The sequence below is a fragment of the Ornithorhynchus anatinus genome, chromosome 1 (assembly GCF_004115215.2).
Source record: "Ornithorhynchus anatinus isolate Pmale09 chromosome 1, mOrnAna1.pri.v4, whole genome shotgun sequence".
Taxonomy (NCBI): Eukaryota; Metazoa; Chordata; class Mammalia; order Monotremata; family Ornithorhynchidae; genus Ornithorhynchus; species Ornithorhynchus anatinus.
Genome location: NC_041728.1, coordinates 53,460,743 through 53,480,953, shown reverse-complemented (window position 1 = coordinate 53,480,953; position 20,211 = coordinate 53,460,743). Strand labels below are relative to the sequence as shown.

The 20,211-nt window shown below is 51.0% G+C and overlaps 1 protein-coding gene across 3 annotated transcripts; it reads right to left on the bottom strand.

Moving 5' to 3' along the window:
* Positions 1–492: 492 nt before the first annotated feature.
* On the bottom strand, positions 493–15,292 carry CHGA (chromogranin A). 3 transcript variants are annotated; one of them, XM_039911843.1, is made up of 8 exons: positions 15,223–15,292; positions 12,010–12,056; positions 7,496–7,589; positions 7,154–7,222; positions 4,777–4,878; positions 2,956–3,483; positions 1,757–2,202; positions 493–1,035 (listed from the first exon to the last, which is right to left on the bottom strand). In XM_039911843.1, the coding sequence occupies exons 1-8, from the start codon at positions 15,275–15,277 to the stop codon at positions 952–954; spliced, it is 1,425 nt and encodes a 474-aa protein (XP_039767777.1). In that variant the 5' UTR covers positions 15,278–15,292; the 3' UTR covers positions 493–951. The 3 variants fall into 3 exon arrangements, with proteins under 3 accessions (XP_039767777.1, XP_028932111.1, XP_007667534.1); XM_029076278.1 differs by having other exon boundaries at positions 2,956–3,480; XM_007669344.3 differs by lacking the exon at positions 15,223–15,292 and adding an exon at positions 13,308–13,529.
* Between the last annotated feature and the right edge of the window lie 4,919 nt (positions 15,293–20,211).

The window sequence follows — 20,211 nt, the reverse complement described above, 5'->3', positions numbered from 1 at the left end:
GGAAAAATGGTGTTTCCAAGGTGCTTAAGGATCAGGCTTCAAAATGTGTTGGTGTAGATGTTCTGATCTCTCATACACCTCAAGCGATGCCCGAGACTGCTCTCGAGGGGTTAGAGGGTTGGAAGGGAGAGATTTGAGTTCTGTTTCTTCCGCTGGCTTTGGGCTAGTTATGTGCACCTTTGCGCTTCTGCTTCGTGAGAAGCGGTTACCCTCTCTGGAGAGGTGGGATAGGCCACAGAGTGACTAAACACATCAAGAGGGCAGAGTGGTTATTACAAGGAAGGAAGGGGAATGAGCTCATTACTTTCTGTGAACTGAACAGTGCTTGGCACATAGTAAGTGCTTAACAAATACCATTATTATCATCATTGATAGGGGGGATTTTCCCCCTCCAATTTCAGGCCTTGGATGCTTGACCGTGATGTCATACCTGCCAAACCCCACCCCCGGCCAGCTCCACCCTTAGGAGGAAAAACAGAGTGTAGAAGGAAGGAAAGGAGCCCAAAGGTGGTTTATTTTTCTTTAGATAAATTTTATATAGAATATATTAGTCAAGAATCCTTAGCTTTATTCATCAAAAGATAACAAGTTATTGCAGTTTTCAGTGAATCTAACAGTGTAAGTGAAACGTTCTAGAAAGTCCTGTCATTATCCTTAAAAACCAAAAGAAAAAGAAACCAAACCCCAACACACAAAATGCAGGAGGGGAGAGGGGCCCGGGACACAATCCAAGGCCCCCAAGCAGCCAGCGTGAGCTGGCCCTGCCCACAATCGAGGAAGAAGCAGATGAAGTGTGCAGCTCTAAGAACGAGCGAAGCCCCTGGGGTGTCAGAGACCCTGGCTTCCTACGGGAAACACCTCTGCTCCAGCTTTATCGCAGTCGAGAAGTGAGAAAGCAGTGTAAGAGGAGGAGTGTATACCGGGACTCGGTGAGGCCTCGGGCCTGCAGGCTCAGCCCCGCCGCAGTTGGTGGAGCTTGTGGGCAACCTTCTCCAACTGGGCCTCGATCGCGGCCAGGCTTTCCAGCTCTTGATCCTGATGGAAGGGAAAAGAAGCCTGAAATAAGAGTGGAAACACACACACAACAAACCTGCCACCCCACCCGTGGCCTTTGACCAGGGCAGTCGTGGGATTCTACAATTGAAACAAAAAAGTTAATCTTGTGCCTGCCTCCGTGACTCCTCCACTGGCTTTAGTGCATCCCTCCCACCACCACCCCGCCCTCGGCGACCCTGCCTTGGCCCTCCAGGAAACAGACTGATTGACCTTTCTGCCAGGTAGGGATTGAAGGAAGGGGGCTTTGAATATGTAAAGGCACTGTAGGCAGGCAACATGTCTACCAAATCTGTTCCATTGTACTCGCCCAAGCACTTAGTACAGTGCTCTGTGCACAGTAAGTGCTCAATAAATACCATTGATTGGTAAAGTCAGCATTTTCTGACTCGCTCCCCCCGTTAGAGCAGTTCGGGGGGCATTTGAACTTGAGGAACTCTAGGTGTCATGTGTATGCCCCAGAATTGTTCAGGTACAGTCCTGGTTACCCGGCGGGGTCAGACAGTGCCACATGGCAATCGGGGAAATGGAGGGTAGCATACCCTCTCTGATTCTCTTCTAGGGAGTGAGGCCAACAGACTGACCCCATCTTTTCCTCAAAGCCACCCATCCCGATGTCCCGGGCTTGGGTCAGGCCACGTCTGAGGGTGGGGAAGGCCAAGCTGATAGCAGCACCACCCCCAATCTCCCAGCCGACACCCACCTCTGTCCTTCTGTTTGCACTTCCTTCTTCGTCTCTCTTGTCTTCAGGATCGCCCCTGAGGGGGAGCGGGAGCCCGGCCTCCACGCTTTCCTCCTTGGAATGGTGCTTCTTCGGCCTCCCAGCTTCTCCAAAGTCATATTTGTGGGTTTTGAAGGAGAGTTTCATGGACCGGTCTGGCTCTTCTTCACTGTCTTCTTCCTCTGCCCGTTTCTTAGCCGTCACCTGCTTCGTCAGCTTGTCCATCTTGTTCCACCTCTTGGCATCTCTCCATTCCCTAGAAGCCTCGCTCCCCGGTTCCTGGTTCCTGCTCCCCCTTGAAGGAAAGAGATCGTCAGCAGCCATGTCTCCCGCCTCTGTCTGCCGGCGTTCCCCTTTTCCTTCCTGGGATTTATCTTCTTCTTCACTACTCTTCTCTTCTCTGCCCAAATCCGAAGTCTCGAGGTGACCTGAGGCATTGTGAGGGGAAAACAGAGAAAATGAATTTCAACCTGGTGGAGCAAAACGTGCGGGTGACACCCATCTTGTAACATGGGCATCTTGGAGATCAGTCTCATTTCTCAGGTAACTCTTGGCTGTTGGGGCCAGCTTTCTGCTCTGTGGCCTAACCCAGTGGCTCATGTTGAAACCATTCCTTGCTTGTTAGTGACGTCAACGAAGTTGAGTGCCTGGGAGGAACACTGGCTAAAGGTTTGGGTGGTTATTATTATTATTGTTGTTGTTAAGTAGTAGTACTAATAATGGTGGTATTTGTGAAGCACTTACTATATGCCAAGCTCTGGGTTGATAAGATACAATCAAATCAAACACGGTCCCTGACCAGTACTCACAGCTGGGTTCAGGGCAGGGATTGTAATAATCTCCAAAACAGGCCTTTTGATTTGGTCTCAGGGGGATGCTAATTATTAAAGTGCTTAGTGCAGTGCTGGCACATAGTAAGTGCTTAACAAATACTGTAATTATTATAATTATTCCTCCTGTCCTGGTTCTCCCAAACCTGGCTGTAGGGAATTAATAGAATTTTTCCCTTACTTTAGGCCATCTTGGGACATCATCACTATTTGAGGGCACTGGCCATCTTTTGAAACACATGAAGATTAGATGATAATTAATTGATACAGATGCAGGCAAGCATGATTTCCCAGGTTTACTTGGGGGGGGGGGGGGAAGGGGCAAGATTTCCAAAGGAATCATATACGCACTGTCCTCCCTTTGAATCTCCTCATTCTCCTCAAGGGTCGTGCTGGACTTGACTGCCCCTTCAGGAACAACTTCTTCAGAGATTTCTTTTTCTCCAGCCTGTTCCTTCTGAGCTTCCTCTTCCAGCTCTCTGCTCTCCTCCAGGTCATTTTGGGGATTGATTCCCTTCTCCCCCTCCTCCTCCTCCTCTTCAAGCTCCTGGCCCTTTTGGGTGGCTCCCAGCTGGTGATCCTTCCCTCCTTCTCCAGACTCCTGGGAAGGCCTCTCTGCCGGCTCAAGATCATCTTTAATGTGGTTGTCTGAGGCTTCGCGTCTCTCGACCTCTGGATCCTCTGTGATCTCATTGCTCTCCAGCTCCCCCTCCTCTTCTTCCTCCTCCTCCTCCTCTTCCTCAGGACCAGCTCCCTGGGGCCAGAGCTGTTTCCTCTCTACACCATTCTTCTCAGCCTCCTCAAAAGAATCTCTCGGGCTTGTCTCTGCTATGGCCGCTTCGTCGGGAACCTCAGCAGGGCTTTCCTTGGATGGTTCTGCTGGATGGAGAGGGCAAAATTAACCCCACTGCAAGTCTGTGTTTCTCTCCGAGAGGCAAGGCGGTCTAGTTGCCTGGAGGGACAGGGAAGGCAGGGTACCATCTGCCCACACACTCCAGCCTCCCACCCCAGTATGTAAGTCCCTGGGAGTGGCTTGAATGACCCAATTGAAATTGTTTCCCATGTTTTCAATTGAAGCGCTGGGTTTTCACAAGGTATAAATATTCATTCATTCAATAGTATTTATTGAGCGCTTACTATGGGCAGAGCACTGTACTAAACACTTGGAATGTACAGTCATCCACCAAGAGGATGCTACGAAACCATGAGAAATTTTTATAAACGCTCCATCCAGTCTACCAGAATAAAAAAAAAATGCACATCATCATAATCTAGCATTCAATAGTTGCACTCAGAGATGGACCTAGATCCTAGCAGGCCTGCATGTTACCTAAGTCTCTCTGTGACCCTTGGGCAGGTGACCTGACTTCTCTGGGCCTCAGGTTCTTTTTCTGTAGAATGGAGGCATTATTAAATAGGAGGCCTCTACACCTGACAGGCTGTCTACACGTGACCACCCTCTTTCATCTCCTCCCTCCACCCACATACTAATTAGCCTGCATTTTCAAACCAAACCATAACCAAGGCTTGCCCTTAGGCTAACAGGTTGAAATAGGCATTTGGCCTAAATTCATGAGAAGCAGGGAAGGAAGGCAGCTAACCTCGGGGCAGTTCAAAGGACCCACTTTCTTCTGCCCAAGTTGGAGGTGAGGCTCAGTAGAACTAGGATGCGGGAGGGGAGCACTGGAGCAGAGGAATGAGGGGTCAGCAAAACACTCTAGGTTTGAGGGTTTGGGAGCATTCCCATATGGCACCATTCTGATTGCCATGAAAGAGGTCGGGATATTTTTTCCCTCTTCAGGGGTGGCCAAATATATAAATCCCCTGCTGGCTAGAGGATTCTGGTCCTGCCTCTTGCCCTAGAAAAAAGGAAAGACCAGAGCGAAGATGGGCGTTTTGAATCCAATTCAACTCCGCCCACTTTTTCTGTCCAGGGCATCTTCGTTGACCTCGCAGTCTGTCTAATTAGCAATCTGTGCCACTGAACAATGTATTGGTTTCAGGAAAGATGCTGGGGTTTAACACCTGCCCCTTGACAGTCTAACCTGGATGTCCCCCTCTTCCCCCCCACCCAGCCTTCCCAAGGAAGAGCCCAGGCAAGGAGGATCAGGGAAGTGGAGAGCCATATTAGCCACATCTGTGCTGTGGCACGGCTTGGGAGGCCAGTCTCACCCTGACCCGGACCAGTCGCTCCGTTCTGGCCCTCGAGGACCTCGGAAAGTTCATCTTCAAAATCGCTGTTTTTCTTTTGCTGCTGCTTCCTCTCGTTGGCACCTGGTTGGGCGGGGTGAGGGGGCAAGACAAAGATTTGAGCTCTTGACCCTGGAAGTTCTTTACTTCTAGTGGTGAGTCCCTTGTCTCAGAAAATCTGACATACAGAGAAACAGACATCCCACCAGCCACACACTGTCAAATTCGGAGAATGCCAGTAAAATCGGGACAAAAAAAATATTTAGGTTTAGTTCGGGAGATGAGTTTGAAGTGGAGAACCGCAGGCCTCCTTCTTCCAAGAAAGCTTTACAGAAGATGCTTCACTCTGTTTATAAAGTCCCAGCAAGTTCACCTTCCACCATGCAGTCATTCAATCAATCATATTTATTGAGCACTTACTGTATACAGAGCACTGTACTGAGCACTTGGGAGAGTACAATATAACAGTCATTCCCAGAGAAGGAGGAGCAGAAGACGGAAAGGCTTGCTATGTGCTGAAATATGTCGCGGGAGCCATCGAAGAGAGGGAGAGACCCAGGGCCCACCTCATTAAAAAAAGTGTTTTTTCCCCCTTTCACACACTTACTTTGCTACCTCTCCCTCCCTCAATTTCCCTGGGAATATCCAGATTCTTACTGAGGCGTGCTTTTCTTGTCTCCTCTCTATTACTCGCCATAGTGAGGAGGAGTAGCAAGAGTCCCCACTAGGCCTGAAGTGAATAACCATAAATGAGAACAGTAGCCCAGCTAGAAGAAAGTGCAAGAGAAGGAGCCTCTTGGAAAGGAGCGACACAGCCAGAAAACCACCCAAACTCCTTAGAGGAGATAGCATACAGTACAGCTAAGTGGTTGGAAATATGTAACAGGAGTAAAGTTCTGCTCCTGCCTTCAAGGAGGAGGGGTTCTCTGCCTTCAAGCAGACACAAATTGCAAACACACAAATAGGCTGAAAAATATAGGGGTAGAAGCAAATGATGGAAGTTAAAGTAGGCAGTTTCAATTAATGATCAGTGTTGTGGGCAGGAAACGTCTACCAATTCTGTGGTATTACACTGGCCCGAGTGCTTAGTACAGTGCTCTGCGCACAGTAAGTGCTCAATAAATAGCATTAATTGATTGATCAATTGATGGGATGAAATCCAGGGAGGTCAGTTTTGGAGGAAGTGGCATTTAAGGATGGCCTTAGGAGGAGTGTGGTGGATCTGAGGGGAACATTATTATTAACAGTTATATTTGTTAAGTCCCCCACTTTTCACGTCTGCCTCCCTTCGGGGACATCAGTCACAGAAACAGGAGATTGCTGGCCACCTAAAGCAGGGCTGGACAGTCAATAGGAAAATTTACCAAGGTAATTTCAGGGTCTGCATTAAGGCTACTAGCTTAAACATAATTCCCTCACTTTTTGTTGTATCACAATTTCCCTCTTCCCTGCCTTAAATGTGGAATATTTATGGATTGTGCTCTTCCTGCAGAAAGCACTCAGCCTGAACAATCATAGGGGCAAAATCTTGGACACGAACCACATTTCCTGCAGGCATGGTCCTGTGCCTTTTTGCTGGACTGTTTTGTAAATGATCAAATGCCCCTCTACATGTGTGTAGGAGCCACAAAATCAGTGCTGCATGTGGGCCAATTGCTCTATGGCAGACAGCTTTTTTCCTCGTATCCCACCTGTGGTGTCTTGCAGGGCAGGTATTACACTGCTTTGCATATAGTAAATGCTCAGTAGATAGCACTCATTAAGAGCAGGATTTGTGGTTGATATTGTATATGTAAAGCTGTAGGTGCACTGACTTTGGAGAATAGTCCAGAGCAGTGCAACGGGGAGGCAGAGGTTAGGGGTTCTAATGAGTAGGTGGGCGAGTGAGTGAGTGTGTGAGAGAGAGAGACAAAGAGAAAGAGAGGAGGCCCCTCCTTGTTCTCCCTCCCTCCCCATTCTGTGTCACATGTTGGGAGAAGAGAGACACACCCACGCCTTTCCCTCCCGTCTTCTTATTCCTTGCTTTTGTCACCTCTTCTCTCTTTGTCCTCTCTGACAAGGGGGAAAAAACAGATTGCTTAATAAATGCTAATATGATTAGAAGGGTGTTTGGGGGAGGGGGAGGGTTGCTGGGCAGCCCTCCTCCAGGCTCTCTTGTCTTTGAGGGGCCTGAATTGGGGGCCCAGTTGAGGAGAAGAGGGTGAGGAGAGTAGGACTGGGGTAGGTTACCAGTGTAGGTCACCTGTCCAAACACCCAGGTGCCTTCCCCAAGAAAATAGCCCACACCGCTGGGACAGACCTCACTGATCCGGAGGAGAAGACTTTTTTTTTTAAGTATTGAGAAATTACCACACTATACCTTGTAATGCAAGTTCTTGAAGCTCTCTCAGTAAATTTTGATGACGGAGGATCGAAATTATCCTTTCATCTGCAACAAAGCAGTTCTGTTATGGAAGCCTGCCAGGAGGGAGATTTCCATCCCGATTTGCAATCCTTCTCTCTCACCCAAACAGCCAAACCCCTGAATTTCTTTCTGAAGTGCATAACAGAGAGCCCAAGCCACAGTTCCAAAATGAGATTTAGAGAGTCAGAGGGCAGCTCGACCGCAGAGGTTTTCAACAAGCAAAAGGGCTACAGGGTTAGGTTCCCCGAAGGGGAAATCGGATTGTCCTTCCAAAGCCAGGCGCCTGTCTTTACTTACCTCCTCGGAGCGTTTCCAAACACTCAGGACTGATGGGCAGAGGGCTGGGCTTGGACAGGGTGTCAGAAATGACCTCCACGATACATTTCATCACCTGGGAAGATGCAAAGGGGTAATGTGAGCTTTCCAGGGAGGAACTGTTCCTCAAGAGGAGCTGGAGGAAGGAGGAGCAGAGACCAGGGACATATTTAGGTGTCAGCCAGATTTTCCAGCCCAGTACGCTCCCGCTCCCCACGTCGAGGCAAACGGCCGGATTCCCTCATGGGCCTATTGGGAATCACAGTGATATGGAGTCCCAAAACATCCTGGCCTCATCACTCGTCTCCGTGTGACCTTGGGCAAGTCACTTAACTTCTCTGTGCATCTGTTACCTCAATTCTAAAATGGGGAATAAGACTGTGAACCCCATGTGGCAGCTGTGTCACCTGGGGCAAGTCACTTTTCTGTGCTTCAATTACCTCATCTGTCAAGTGAGGATTAAGATTGTGAACCCGACGTGGGTAGTAGTGTGACCTTGGGCAAGTCACTTAAATTCTCTATGCTTCAGTTACCTCAACTGTAAAATGGGTATTAAGACTGTCAGCCCTATGTGGGACATGGACTAGTGTACAACCGAATTGCCTACATCTACCCCAGCGCTTAGTACAGTGCCTGGCACATAGTTCATGCTGTTAAAAAAACATAAAAAAAAAGGAGACGTGGCAAGGCTCCGGACTGTCAGGGTGGAGTAGGTCCCGGGCAGGCCGAGGTGAGGTGTAGTCCGTTGAACGACTAAGCATTCCCAGACCTCACTGCTAGGAAAAAGCCGGACCCGTGTGAGGTTTGCCGTTAACCACGAGGCTAGTGTTGCTCTTGGTCCACTGAAGGGAGTTGCACCAGACTTCAGGGCCAACTGGTAGAAGGCTACAAAGGAACTGGCCAGGGCTGGTGGCCTCCTTGCTTCCTCGGGTAGCAGGTGGATTCCCCATCTAATTAAGCTGTTCAGAAACACCGTAGCATTATTAATGAAGCTCATTAACTTGGCTGCTGGAGAGAATTTCAAAATACCCATGAAACGCTGTCTTGGAGGGTTTCCGCCTGGGGAAGCAGTGCTTGGCTGTAGGTTAGACGCACAGTAATGAAGGTGTTATTGCTAAAACAAACGAAACGTTTTCCATGGAAAAACCTTCGCTTCCTTTCCGTCTCCTCCAAGGTCTACAGATTTAAGAAAGGCGAAGCATAGCCGCCTGGTGTGTGTCACCGTGGACGACTCAACCTCTCAGCCTCAGTTTTACTCTCTGTAAGTTGGGGATAATAACCCCTAAAGCCTTCAGAGGTGGCATGAGGTCAAAATGAGTTCAAGGTGGTCTTAAAACTCTCCAAAAAGAGTGTCAGACAAATTCAAAGGAATATTAATTTGAATGTTTGGATTTGGGGTAAATACCAAAGCATCACAGAGATTCCACACCTTGCTTCTCAAGGGAAACTGACTTATTAACACACTTGAAATTGGATCTTCCCCCAATACGGAATACAGCTGCTTCTGGAAGGGATCCCAGCTATAACTTAACAGCTCCAAATCAACCTGCCAGATCAGTTGCGGGCAGGCAATGGATCCCGGGGAAGCGAATAACATGCAGTTATCATCACCCCTCATGCTTGTCTGCTGACACTGAAACCACATTTCACCTCCGCCGGGTCTAATGAGTGGGGAGAGGAAAAGAATCGCCTGGAATCCCTGAGCTGGGACCTCATGACTCCTGTCAAAGAAAGCTTCGGAAGCAGGAGCGAAGAGTGGAAAAATACTTGCTCATGGGCTGTAGAACAGCACATTACGGTTTAAAGGGAACAGAGAGGGCAGGGTGAGGCCAGCAAACCTGCATCTTACCCCGGGAGAGACCCCGTGGTCTGAGGGGACCCCACCACTATTCATCCTGGGATGGGGAGGAGGACATAACTCAACAAAGGAGGAAAAAATTCCCATACTCAGTGCTGAGGGTGCCGGGCCAATAATGATAATAATTACTATTATTATTATTATATTTGTCAAGCACTCTTTTAAGCACTAGGATAGATACAAGGTAATCAGGTTGGACACAGTCCCTGTTACACATGGGGCTCACAGTCTTAATCCCCATTTTACAGATGAGGTAACCGAGGTACAGAGAAATGAGGTGACTTGCCCAAGGTCACAAAGCAAATCTGTGGCAGAGCTGGGATTAGAACTCACGTCCTCTGACTCTCAGGCCCGTGGTCCTTCCACTAAGTTAGTGTGGAGTAGGTAAGGGATTTGGGAAACAAGTCAGGGAACGGCTGCCCAGGTGGTGCTGTGCCTTGCTTCCACTCCAAAAGAGGGATGGCATCGGCCCCCAAATTACTCAGGGAATTTACAGTTTACAGCCCTGAAGGATCATCCCTTCACCCAGCCAGTAAGGGAAGGGGATGGGAAACCCGTTCTGCCTCAGAGCCAGGGCTCCAACTGGCTCCACCATCTCGCCAGATCGATGGTTGAACCACCGGACAATTCACGAGTGCATGAGCAGCAGAACAAGCTGCTTCCACTGCTGCCTTGAGCACAATCTGCAGCGCTGAAAAAAAACAAAAAATGAAAAAAAAAAGTCCACTGCGGAGCCAACGCTGCACCAAGCGACGCTAGAGGCTGAGTGTCCCTGCCAGCTCCATGCAGGCTCTGCTGGGGCAATAGGGAGGAACGGGCTTGCGGCAAGTCGCTGAAAGAGCTCTGAGACTCTTCCCAGGACCGGGGGTGAAGGAGGAAGGGGAATTACGGGCAGATGTGCCGGATGCAGGGAAGAGCTTCTCGGCTTCCGGAGGAGAACGGCTGAATCTGGTGGTCGGGTCTGGGTCGGGACTTGGGGTCAGCATTGGCCATAAGCTTGCTCTGGGCAGGAAACGTGTCTACCAACTCTGAATTGTACACTACCAAATGCTTAATACAGTCTCCTGGGCAGAGTATATATCACTGTATCACTTATAGGAGAAGCAACGTGGCTTAGTGGTAAGAGCATGGGCTTGGGAGTCAGAGGTCATGCATTCTCATCTCAGCTCCGCCACTCATCAGCTGTGTGACCTTGTGCAAGTCACTTAACTACTCTGTGCCTCAGTCACCGCATCTGTAAAATGGGGATTAAGTCTGTGAGCCCCACGTGGGACAACCTGATTACCTTGTATCTACCCCGGCGCTTAGAACAGTGCTTGCCACGTAGAAAGCACTTAAATACCATCATCATCATCACCACTGATTGACTGACAATGATGCTGATTTCCAGGAAGGAATTATTTCAAGGAATTGAGAGGAAGAACTGGGAGAGGCTGCAAGGGGGAGGGAAAGAGGAAGGTAAAGACCAAGGCAAAACAGGAAGTCCAGCTGCGGAATTGAGAGAGCAAGGATCGAGACAAGATTTCTAGCCCTTTTTGCTATATCAAGAACAATGCCCGACAAGACAGAATGGGAAAGTTCCTGTCAGGAATGGAGAGTGCCAGCTCAGGGTCGATCCAGACTTGGCTTGGGAGCCCAGGCCAGGCCCACGTCAATAAAGTAAACCCAACGGCATTTGGGCAACAGCCACAATCTGTCCTGTGACAGAACCCCCCCGCCCCGACCCGCAAGCACACATATGTGCATATGTGCGTGCACGCAGACACACACACACACACACTCACACAACTAATGGGTGGGTTTTCTGAATTTGCCCCTAACGAGCCCTCTGTGGGAGAGGCCTAAGCATCTTTCAAGCTGCCTTTTCTGGGAAAATAATTGCATCTGAACTCCAGGCCCCTTTGATAACTCACACCTTTCCATTCTCCATAAATTACATAGCGATCATCAATGTCATCAGTGTAGGTGGTTTGGGCCCTCAGCATGCCAAGCCTGGGGTTGAGCCCTTGAAAAGGTTTGAAGCAGGGCTGTTTGCAGGCAATACGACAAACACGAATCAATCAATTGTATTTATTGAGTGCTTACCGGGTGTGGAGCACTGTTGGAGCACTGTACTAAGCTCTTGGGAGAATACAACATAACAGAGTTGGTAGACACATTCCCTGCCCACATAGTTTTCACCTCACTGGGCAACTACCGACCTAAAGACGAGCTCACAGAGGACACGTGCATTCTCCTCTTGGAGGCAGGCCACTGGCCCTGACAGCATCTTGAAGTCAGATTGGTTTGATGACTCTGTTGCTTGCCCATCTCTGTAACTGCTAACTAGGGGAAGCTGTGTTTAACTTGACCTTGCTTGATTTTTTATCATTCGCTTCCCATTTCTACTGCAGTGAGCGGTCTGTACTTTGGAGCCTCCCTAGATTTTCCTTCAGATGACCAAGAACAGCACCTCTATGTGCGCACACACACACACACACACACGATGGACTGGGAATGTGCTCTGCATTCCCTTAGAACAGTGCTTCAGCACTTAGAACAGTGCTTGGCACACAGTACGCGCCTAAGAAATGCCATCATTATTATCTTCCGGATTCACCCCGCTGTAATCCCTTCACCCAGTCCCTCCATGTCTTACCTTGGTGTCACCTGTATTCACTGGGTCGCTCACTGGGAGTGCAATGGCTGGAAAGGAAAGGAGGGAGTCATTTTCGGTTTGATCCCAGGAGCCCATCAGCACACTGAGCCAGAAGTCTTGGGTCCTGAGCGAGCCCAGCCTCAGTTCCCCCTAAGTCCCCGGCCCCAGTTGTCCCACCACCCCGCTCCTATTCACCCTCCACTCCCGAGACAAGGGGCCATAGGTTGGTGGGTTTTTGTTTTCCAAGCTGGAAATAATTTCTGTCCCCCAGTCTTCGGCGGTGGGAGCACCCAAGGGTCAGTGACCGGAAACTCCCCCCGGGCACCGGTCGGGCACCAGACAGCTAAAGCATCGGACCCTTGGCAACAACCAGGCAGGGTGAGCCAAGTCCACAGTCACCCTCCAGCTGCAGTTTCCTGGGCTAGGATGAGGGCTCGGTAGGGAGGTAGAGACAGCAAGCCGGGTGGGGTTGAAGAGGGCCAGGAGTCAGGGAAGAGGGGCAGAAAGGAAAGGGAGGGGCAGGAACAGGAGAGAGGAGCAGGAGGAGAGGAGCGGGAAGGGGAGAGAGATACAGGAAGAGGATAGAGGAGCAGGAAGGGGAGAGAGGAGCAGGGAGAGGAGAGAGGAGCAGGGAGAGGAGATAAAGGAGCTGGAAGGGGAGAGAGGAGCAAGAAGAGGATAGAGGAGCAGGAAGGGGAGAGAGGAGCAGGAAGAGGAGAGAAAGGAGCTGAAAGGAGGTGGGGGGGGGGGCAAGAAGAGGATAGAGGAGCAGGAAAGGGAGAGAGGAGCAGGAAGGGGAGAGAAAGGAGCAGGAAGGGGAGAGAGGAGCAGGAAAAGGCAAGAGGAGCAGGAAGGGGAGAGAGGAGCGAGAAGCGAGAAGGAGGAGGAGGAAAGAGGAGCAGGATGGGGAGAGGAGGACGACGGTGAGCCTAGAAGCCGGGGCGGGGAGAGGGACGGGAGGGGGAAGACGGTGAATCGTGGATCAGTCGGGCGGCCGGGTCTCTGGGGCAGCCCCCTCCCTTCCCCCTCGTCCCTTTTCCTGGCGCCCTTCGACCGCTGCTTGGCCTCGGCGGGGGCGTGTGGAGCCCCCCCAACCCTCCCGCGCCCCGGCCGGGCCCTCGAGCAGGCTCCGGGCGAGGGCGAGGGCGAGGGCGAGGGCGAGGGGGGCGGCGCTGTCCTCGGTGCTGAAAGGCTCGGCGCCGCGCCGGCGGCTGCACGGAGGCCGGGAGGCTGCACGGAGGCCGGGAGGCTGCGGGGCCTCCGCCTCCTCCCCTCCCGCCCCCCGGCCCGCAGCGCACCTTGCAGGGCCCCGAGCAGCAGGGCCAGGGCGGCGGACGACGGCATGTCCGAGCCGGGCGGGACCGGGAGGTGGCGGGGGGGGGGGCGTCCCGGGGGGATGGGGGGGTCCGGAGGGGACGCAGAGGGGGCCCGGCCGTCTCCCCGAGGGCGCAGACCCCGACCCGGGCGGGCACTCGCTGCGGGGACGGAGGAGCGGGAGGAGGAGGAGGAGGAGGAGGAGGAGAGCTCGCACCCCGCTATATAGCTCTCCCGGCCCCTCGGAAATGATGTCAGGAGGCAGGCCCCCGCCCCCGGCCCCGCTCCCTCCTTCCTCACCACGCTGGGGGGAGGGCGAGGCCGGAGGGGGGGGGGGTCGGCCCCGCATCTCTCCTCCGGTCCCCGCGGCCTCCTGCAGCCCCGCCGGGCCGGGGGGGAGGGGGACACGGCGGGCAGGTTGGGCCTGGACAGATGTCAGGGAGGAGGGGGTCCGGGAGGCCGAGACGGGGAGGCACAGGGGGTGGGTTGGGCCCGGACCGACGATAGGAGGGAGGAGGGGGGCCGGGAGGTCAGGGGCGGGGGGACCTGGGGGGCGGGTTAGGCCCGGACAGATGATATGAGAGGAGGGGGTCTGGGAGGCCGAGATGGGGAGATGCGGAGTGTGGGTTGGGCCTGGACAGATATGAAAGAGGAGGGGGTCCGGGAGGCGGGGGGGGGGGGGACACGGGGGTCAGGTTAAACCTGGACAGATGATATAAGAGAGGCGGGGGTCCGGGAGGTGGGGGGACACAGGGGGCAGGTTAGGCCTGGACAGATAGGGAGGAGGGGGTCTGGGAGGCCGAGATGGGGGGACACACGGGATAGGTTGGGCCCGGACAGATATCAGGGAGGAGGGGGTCCGGGAGGCCAGGGTGGGGGGACACGGTGGGCAGGGGCAGGGCAGGTTAGGCCTGGAAAGATGATATAAGGGAGGAGGGGGTCCGGGAGGCAGGGAGACACGGGGGAGGAATGTTGGCGTGTCCAGGTGTAGGGAGGGACAGGGCCCTGGAGATTGGTTGGCCTGGGACGGGCTTGAGGGGGACACAGGGAAGGAGGGGACACCGGACAGGCAAAGACGGGACAGATGATGGGATGGTCCACCCGGCCCGATCCTCTACCAGCTATCTCCTGGCACTGTCCGCAAAGAAGCATTCCCCTCCAACTCTGCGGCCAGGCTCCTGGCCCCTAGCCATAAGCCAGAGACCACCCGTCCGATGGAAGAACTGTGGAAGGAAAAGGATTCCCTATTCTGTAGGTGTCCATTTCTAAACTCTCCTTGCAAAACAATGCCCTTGGTCGGGTTTGACGATATGGACTACAGAGTTACTGGCCTTTGCTGTTTTTCTTTAGGTTGTCCTTTCTTGGGGGATCACCAACAGTAAAATGATGAAAATCGACATTCCCTTTTCTCTGGCTCATCACTGATTGTTACTAGTCCGACTTCCAATAGTGCCAGGTGACACAAACCATTCTTTTTGGAGTTGTGTTTTCTTTTCCTTTAAAGAGCGAGTACCTAGCTACCTCGCGAGGGCCAGTGTAGCGATGCCACGTATCTTAAGCTAATTTGATCCGGGTTCTCTGTTAGGAAAGATTTAGTTCCTTACATAGTTGCACTGTGTGCAAAGCACCCTGCTATGTTACGCGGGAGGCAAGCTTGCTGCACCCAGCTCCGCAAGGTAGTGCAGGAGAAGGGGGTGGAGTGGCAGCGGGACACCCCAGTAATTGCTGTATAACGGGGCTTTCAGCAAGCAGTGCCAGCAGAGACTTGTCACAGGGGTATATGGAAACACTGCACCCCACAGTGCGGCAGAGACTTGGAAACAGCTAAGAGGGTTCAAGAACCTGATTCGAGTCCCATTCTTCCCAGTGTGGAAACCACCCCGGCGGCAGTCTACTCACTTGATGTGCAGCAATCGAAGATGGGGCAGCTCTTTCTGAGAAAAAAGCTCTGCATACTATTGAGGCACCCGGATTCAGGACAGCAGACTGCAACAAGTTCTATGGTAGCAGGATGAGCCACAGAAGCAATCAGTCGATGGTGCTTACCGTGTGCCGAGCACTCTACTAAGTGATTGGGAGAATACAATACAACAGAGTCGGTAGACAAAAACCCTGCCTACGAGGAGCTTACAGATAGAGGGGAACGCAGACATTGAAATAAATTAATTACTGACGGTTATAATACACGAGTGCTGTTGGGAGGGGGTGGAAATCAAAGTGCTTAAAGGGAACAAACTCAAGTAAAATAGGAATTAAAGCCTATTCCTTCCTACGTTCAATCACATTTACCGAGAGCTTACTGTGTGCAGAGCACTGTACTAAGTGCTTGGGAGAGTATAACAGTCAACAGACACATTCTCTGCCCACAACGAGTTTACAGTCTAGAGGGGGAGACAGGCATTAATGTAAATAAATTACAGCTATGACCGTAAGTGCTGTGGAACTGGGAGAGGGGATAGACTGTAGGGCAAGACCCTTGTCCGACCTGATTAACTTATTCACCCTAGTCCACGTGGCTCGGTGGAAAGAGCCCGGGCTTGGGAGTCAGAGGTCATAGGTTCGAATCCCAGCTCCGCCACTTGTCAGCTGTGTGACTGTGGGCAAGTCACTTCACTTCTCTGTGCCTCAGTTACCTCATCTGTAAAATGGGGATTAAGACTGTGAGCCCCACGTGGGACAACCTGATTCCCCTGTGTCTACCCCAGCGCTTAGAACAGTGCTCTGCACAAAGTAAGCGCTTAACAAATGCCAACATTATTATTAAGGGCAAGGAATATGTCTTTTATATTGTTATTTTGTATTCTCCCAAGCACTTGGTACAGTGCTCTTCACACAGTAAGCACTCAATAAATATGACTGACTGACTACCCCAGTGCTTGACACATAGTAAGTGCTAAACAAGTACCATAAAAAATTGCATAGGCGACACAGAAGAGAAACTGAACAAGGGGAGTAAGGGCTTCGTGAGGAAAAGCCTCTTGGAGGAGGTATGATTTTGATAGGGTTTTGAAGATGGGGAGAGTTGTAGTTTGTCGGATATAAAGGGGGAAGGAGTTCTCGACCAAAGGGTGGATGTGGGCAAGGGATCAGCAGGGGGGCAGGTGAGATTGGAATATGGTGAGTAGGTTGGCATTAGAGGAAGAAAGTGTGAGGATTGGATTATAGTAGGAAATCAGTGAGGTAAGGTAGAAGGGAGAGAGTTGATGAAGTGTCTTAAAGCCAACAGTAAGGAGTTTCTGTTTGATACAGAGATGGGAGGGAAACCACTAGAGGTTCCTGAGGAGAGGTAAGGTGTGGATTGAGCAGTTTTGTAGAAAATTGATCCGGGCCACAGAGTGAAGTAAGGACTGAAGTGGGAAGAGGCAGGAGGCGGAGAGGTGGCTGATGCAGTCATCAAGGTGCTTGGATCAACGTGGTAACAGTTTGGATGGAGAAGAAGAAGCAGATTTTAGTGACGTTGTGAAGGTAGAATCGACAGGACACAGGACCTGGGGGGGGGGGGGGGGAGGGGAACGGGTTGTTGGGATTTTCACTTGTCTTTTCTGCCACAAATAGCGACACTGTCATCGTTACCTTTTATTGCTGAATTGCACTTTCCAAGTGCTTAGTGCAGTGTTCTGCACACAGTAAGTGCTCAATAAATACGATTGAAAGAATGAATGAACTGCACTTACTGTGCATCTGTGGTGAGCAGAGCCCAGGACAGGGCACTGGGAATGTCCAGCAAAGGAAACAAGAACTGGAAAAGCAATGGCCTGATCCATGGCAAATCCCCCTCTTGCCTTGGAGATCTGGTGCTGATGCTGATGTGCTCTGCCACTGGGGCTTGGGCTGAGCCAATTAACTTGTAAATGAGGAAAAAATTGCTCGTCCTCCCACCCCCAACTGCGGGGATGTAAAATGAACGAAATTGCCGTGAAATAAATCATCCCTCGCCTCAGAGGCGTGGGCAAGGAGTTGTCAGTGAGGCTGAATGAGCCATCTCGGACTGATCTGGGGACTCTGCCTTTGCCAGTAAAACAAGAAGGACCCTCTGACTGAAGGGCAGTGAGGCTACCTCTCTGCATTTGTTTGGGATCGAGGGAAAAAAGTCCCAGCTTCTTGCTGTAGCCAAGCTTTGCCTGAGGTCAGTCCGGTGTTAGGTGGGCATGGCTATATACGGGCCAAACCACAATCAATCAGTTGCATGTATTGAGCATTTTTTGTGTGCAGAGGTCTAGGCTAAACTCTTGGGAGAGTACAGTATTACAGATTTGGTAGACATGTACCCTGGCCATGGGGGAACTTTCAGTGTAGAACCTATAACCACAGCCCGGGCAGGGTCAGCAAGAGAGAGCCAAGGCTCTGTCCCAACACGCATTGCTGGCCGCTTGCCGCCCCCGGCCCAGAGGCTTCACTGCCATGTTTGTATCTGTCGCTGCTTCCTTTTCCTTCACTTCATGCCAGATGCTCATTTGCCCTGGTCCTCCGGCTGTTAATTGCTGCCAACGATGCCCCTACCCCGTGCCAAGTGATGCTTTCAGGCCTCTGAAGACTGGGTGGTCTCCTTGGATCCGGGAAAAGCGCCACCGGGATACAAGTTCCCATACCAAGGGGAGCCAGAAATGGGGCCTGTGGGATTGATGTCAAGATCACATCCAAAAGACCTCCGCTCTCCGCAACTTTAAAATTACATCTCCTCCAGGAAGCACTCCCTGATTGATCTCTCATTTCCCCATCCTATTTCCTCCCCTGCTGCCACTCCAGCACTCCCTTGTCCACTAAGCACTTTGGCACTAATCCCTTCACCCCTGTAGCACTTATACAAACATATTTTGAAACTCTGTTGCCTCCACTTTGACTGTGATTTTTTTTTTAGGGTCTGTCATTCCTACTAGACTAAGATTTTTGAAGGAAAAGATCATAATAACAATAATAATGACATCTTTAAGCATTAATAACAATAATAATAATAACAATGCTTACTTTGTGCCAAGCATTGTTCTAAATGCTCGGGTATATACGAGGGCATCATGTTGGACACAATTCCTGTACCATATAAGACTCGCAGGGTTTTTTGTTGTTATTTTTTATGGTATTTATTAAGCTCTTACTGTGTGCCAGGCACTCTACTCAGAACTGGGGTAGATAAAAGTTAATCAGATTGGACACAGTCCCTGTTCTCACACAGGGCTCACAGTCTTAATCCCCATTTTACAGATGAGGTAACTGAGTCTCAGAGGAGTGAAAAGACTGGCTCAAGGTCACACAGCAGGCAAGTGGCAGAGCTGGGATTAGAACCCAGGTCCTTTTGACTCCCAGGCAGTGCCTGGCACAAAGTAAGCACTTAACAAACACCATCATTATTATTATTACTATGCTCTATCCACTAATCCATTAGAGACCCTTCCCTTAGTATTCCTTTCAACTACTTTGGCATGGCCTAGTGGCAAGAGCACAGGCTTGGGAGTCAGAGGTCAGGGGTTCTAATCCCGCCTTAGCCACTTGTCTGATGTGTGACCTTAGGCGAGTCACTTAACTTCTCTGTGCCTCAGTTACCTCATCTGTAAAATGGGGATTGAGACTGTGATCCCCACGTGGGACAACCTGATCACCTTGCATCTAACCCCAGCACTTGGAACAGTGCGTGGCACATAGTAAGCACTTACCAAATACCATAATCATTATTATTATTACTTGTTTTCCTCCTGCTGGGTGGAAACTGTCCTGCAAGACTTCCCCATAACTCCAACCCTGCATCATTCCAGCCCATAACCCTCCATCCCCAAGGGCATTAACAGCCTCCAGCTCTCCCAGCTCTCCATCCCCAGTAGTTCCAGTGGATGAATTTTACCACATTCCTCATCTACCTGAGCTCTCCCTTGGACAGAAAGCCTCCGCTTAGGAAGCTGGAAGTGATGGATTCTCCTGGCGGGAAAGGCAGGTGAGTCTCAGTGCTGAGGCTTCAGGACTGCCATTTGTGCAGAGGAACTGATCATAGGGCTAGCGAGCACAGCACCGCTCCTCTCGTTCTGAAGAGCGGCAGTGGAAAATGCCAACGGAAACACAGTCCTCAGGCTGTGAAGGGGACAGAGACAGGTGAAGGGGCAACTCAGGCTGATCAATCAGTAATATTTATTGAGCACTCACTATATGCAGAACCCTAGCCGATGGAAGGCAGCTAGCAAATGAGGACGGAGCCTGAGGCCCGGGCTCGGAGCACCACTGACAATGGTCCTCTACTGGTCAGCTTTTCCAAAGGAAGAGGAGCATAGTCTAATGGCAAAGATGACAGGCCTGAGAAGCAGGAGATCTGAGACTGGTCTCCAGCTCTGACACTTGTCTGTTGTGTAGCCTTAGACAAGCCTCTCAACCTCTATGTGCCTGTTTCCTCACCTGGAAAACAGGGGGAAGATTACTTCCTCTCCCTGTCTCTGGAATTTTGAACCTCACGTGCAACAGGGACGGTATCCAATCTATCTTACTATCTTGTATCCGGCCCAGAACAAGAGCAGCATGGCCTAGTGGAAAAGGCACGGGCCCGCGAGTCAGAGGACCTGGGTTTTAATCCCGGCTCTGCCACCTGTATTTAACTTCTCTGTGCCTCAATTTCCTCAACTGTACATGGCAATTAAATATCTGTTCTCCCTCCTTCTTAGACTGAGAGCCTCAAGTATGACAGGGACTGTTTTCAACATGATTAACTTGTAATAATAATAATGATGATGATGATATTGGTATTTGTTAAGCACTTACTATGTACAGAACACTGTTCTAAGCGCTGGGGTAGATACGGGGTAATCAGGTTTTCCCACATGAGGCTCACAGTCTTAATCCCCATTTTCCAGATGAGGTAACTGAGGCACAGAGAAGTGAAGTGACTTGCCCACAGTCACACAGCTGACAAGT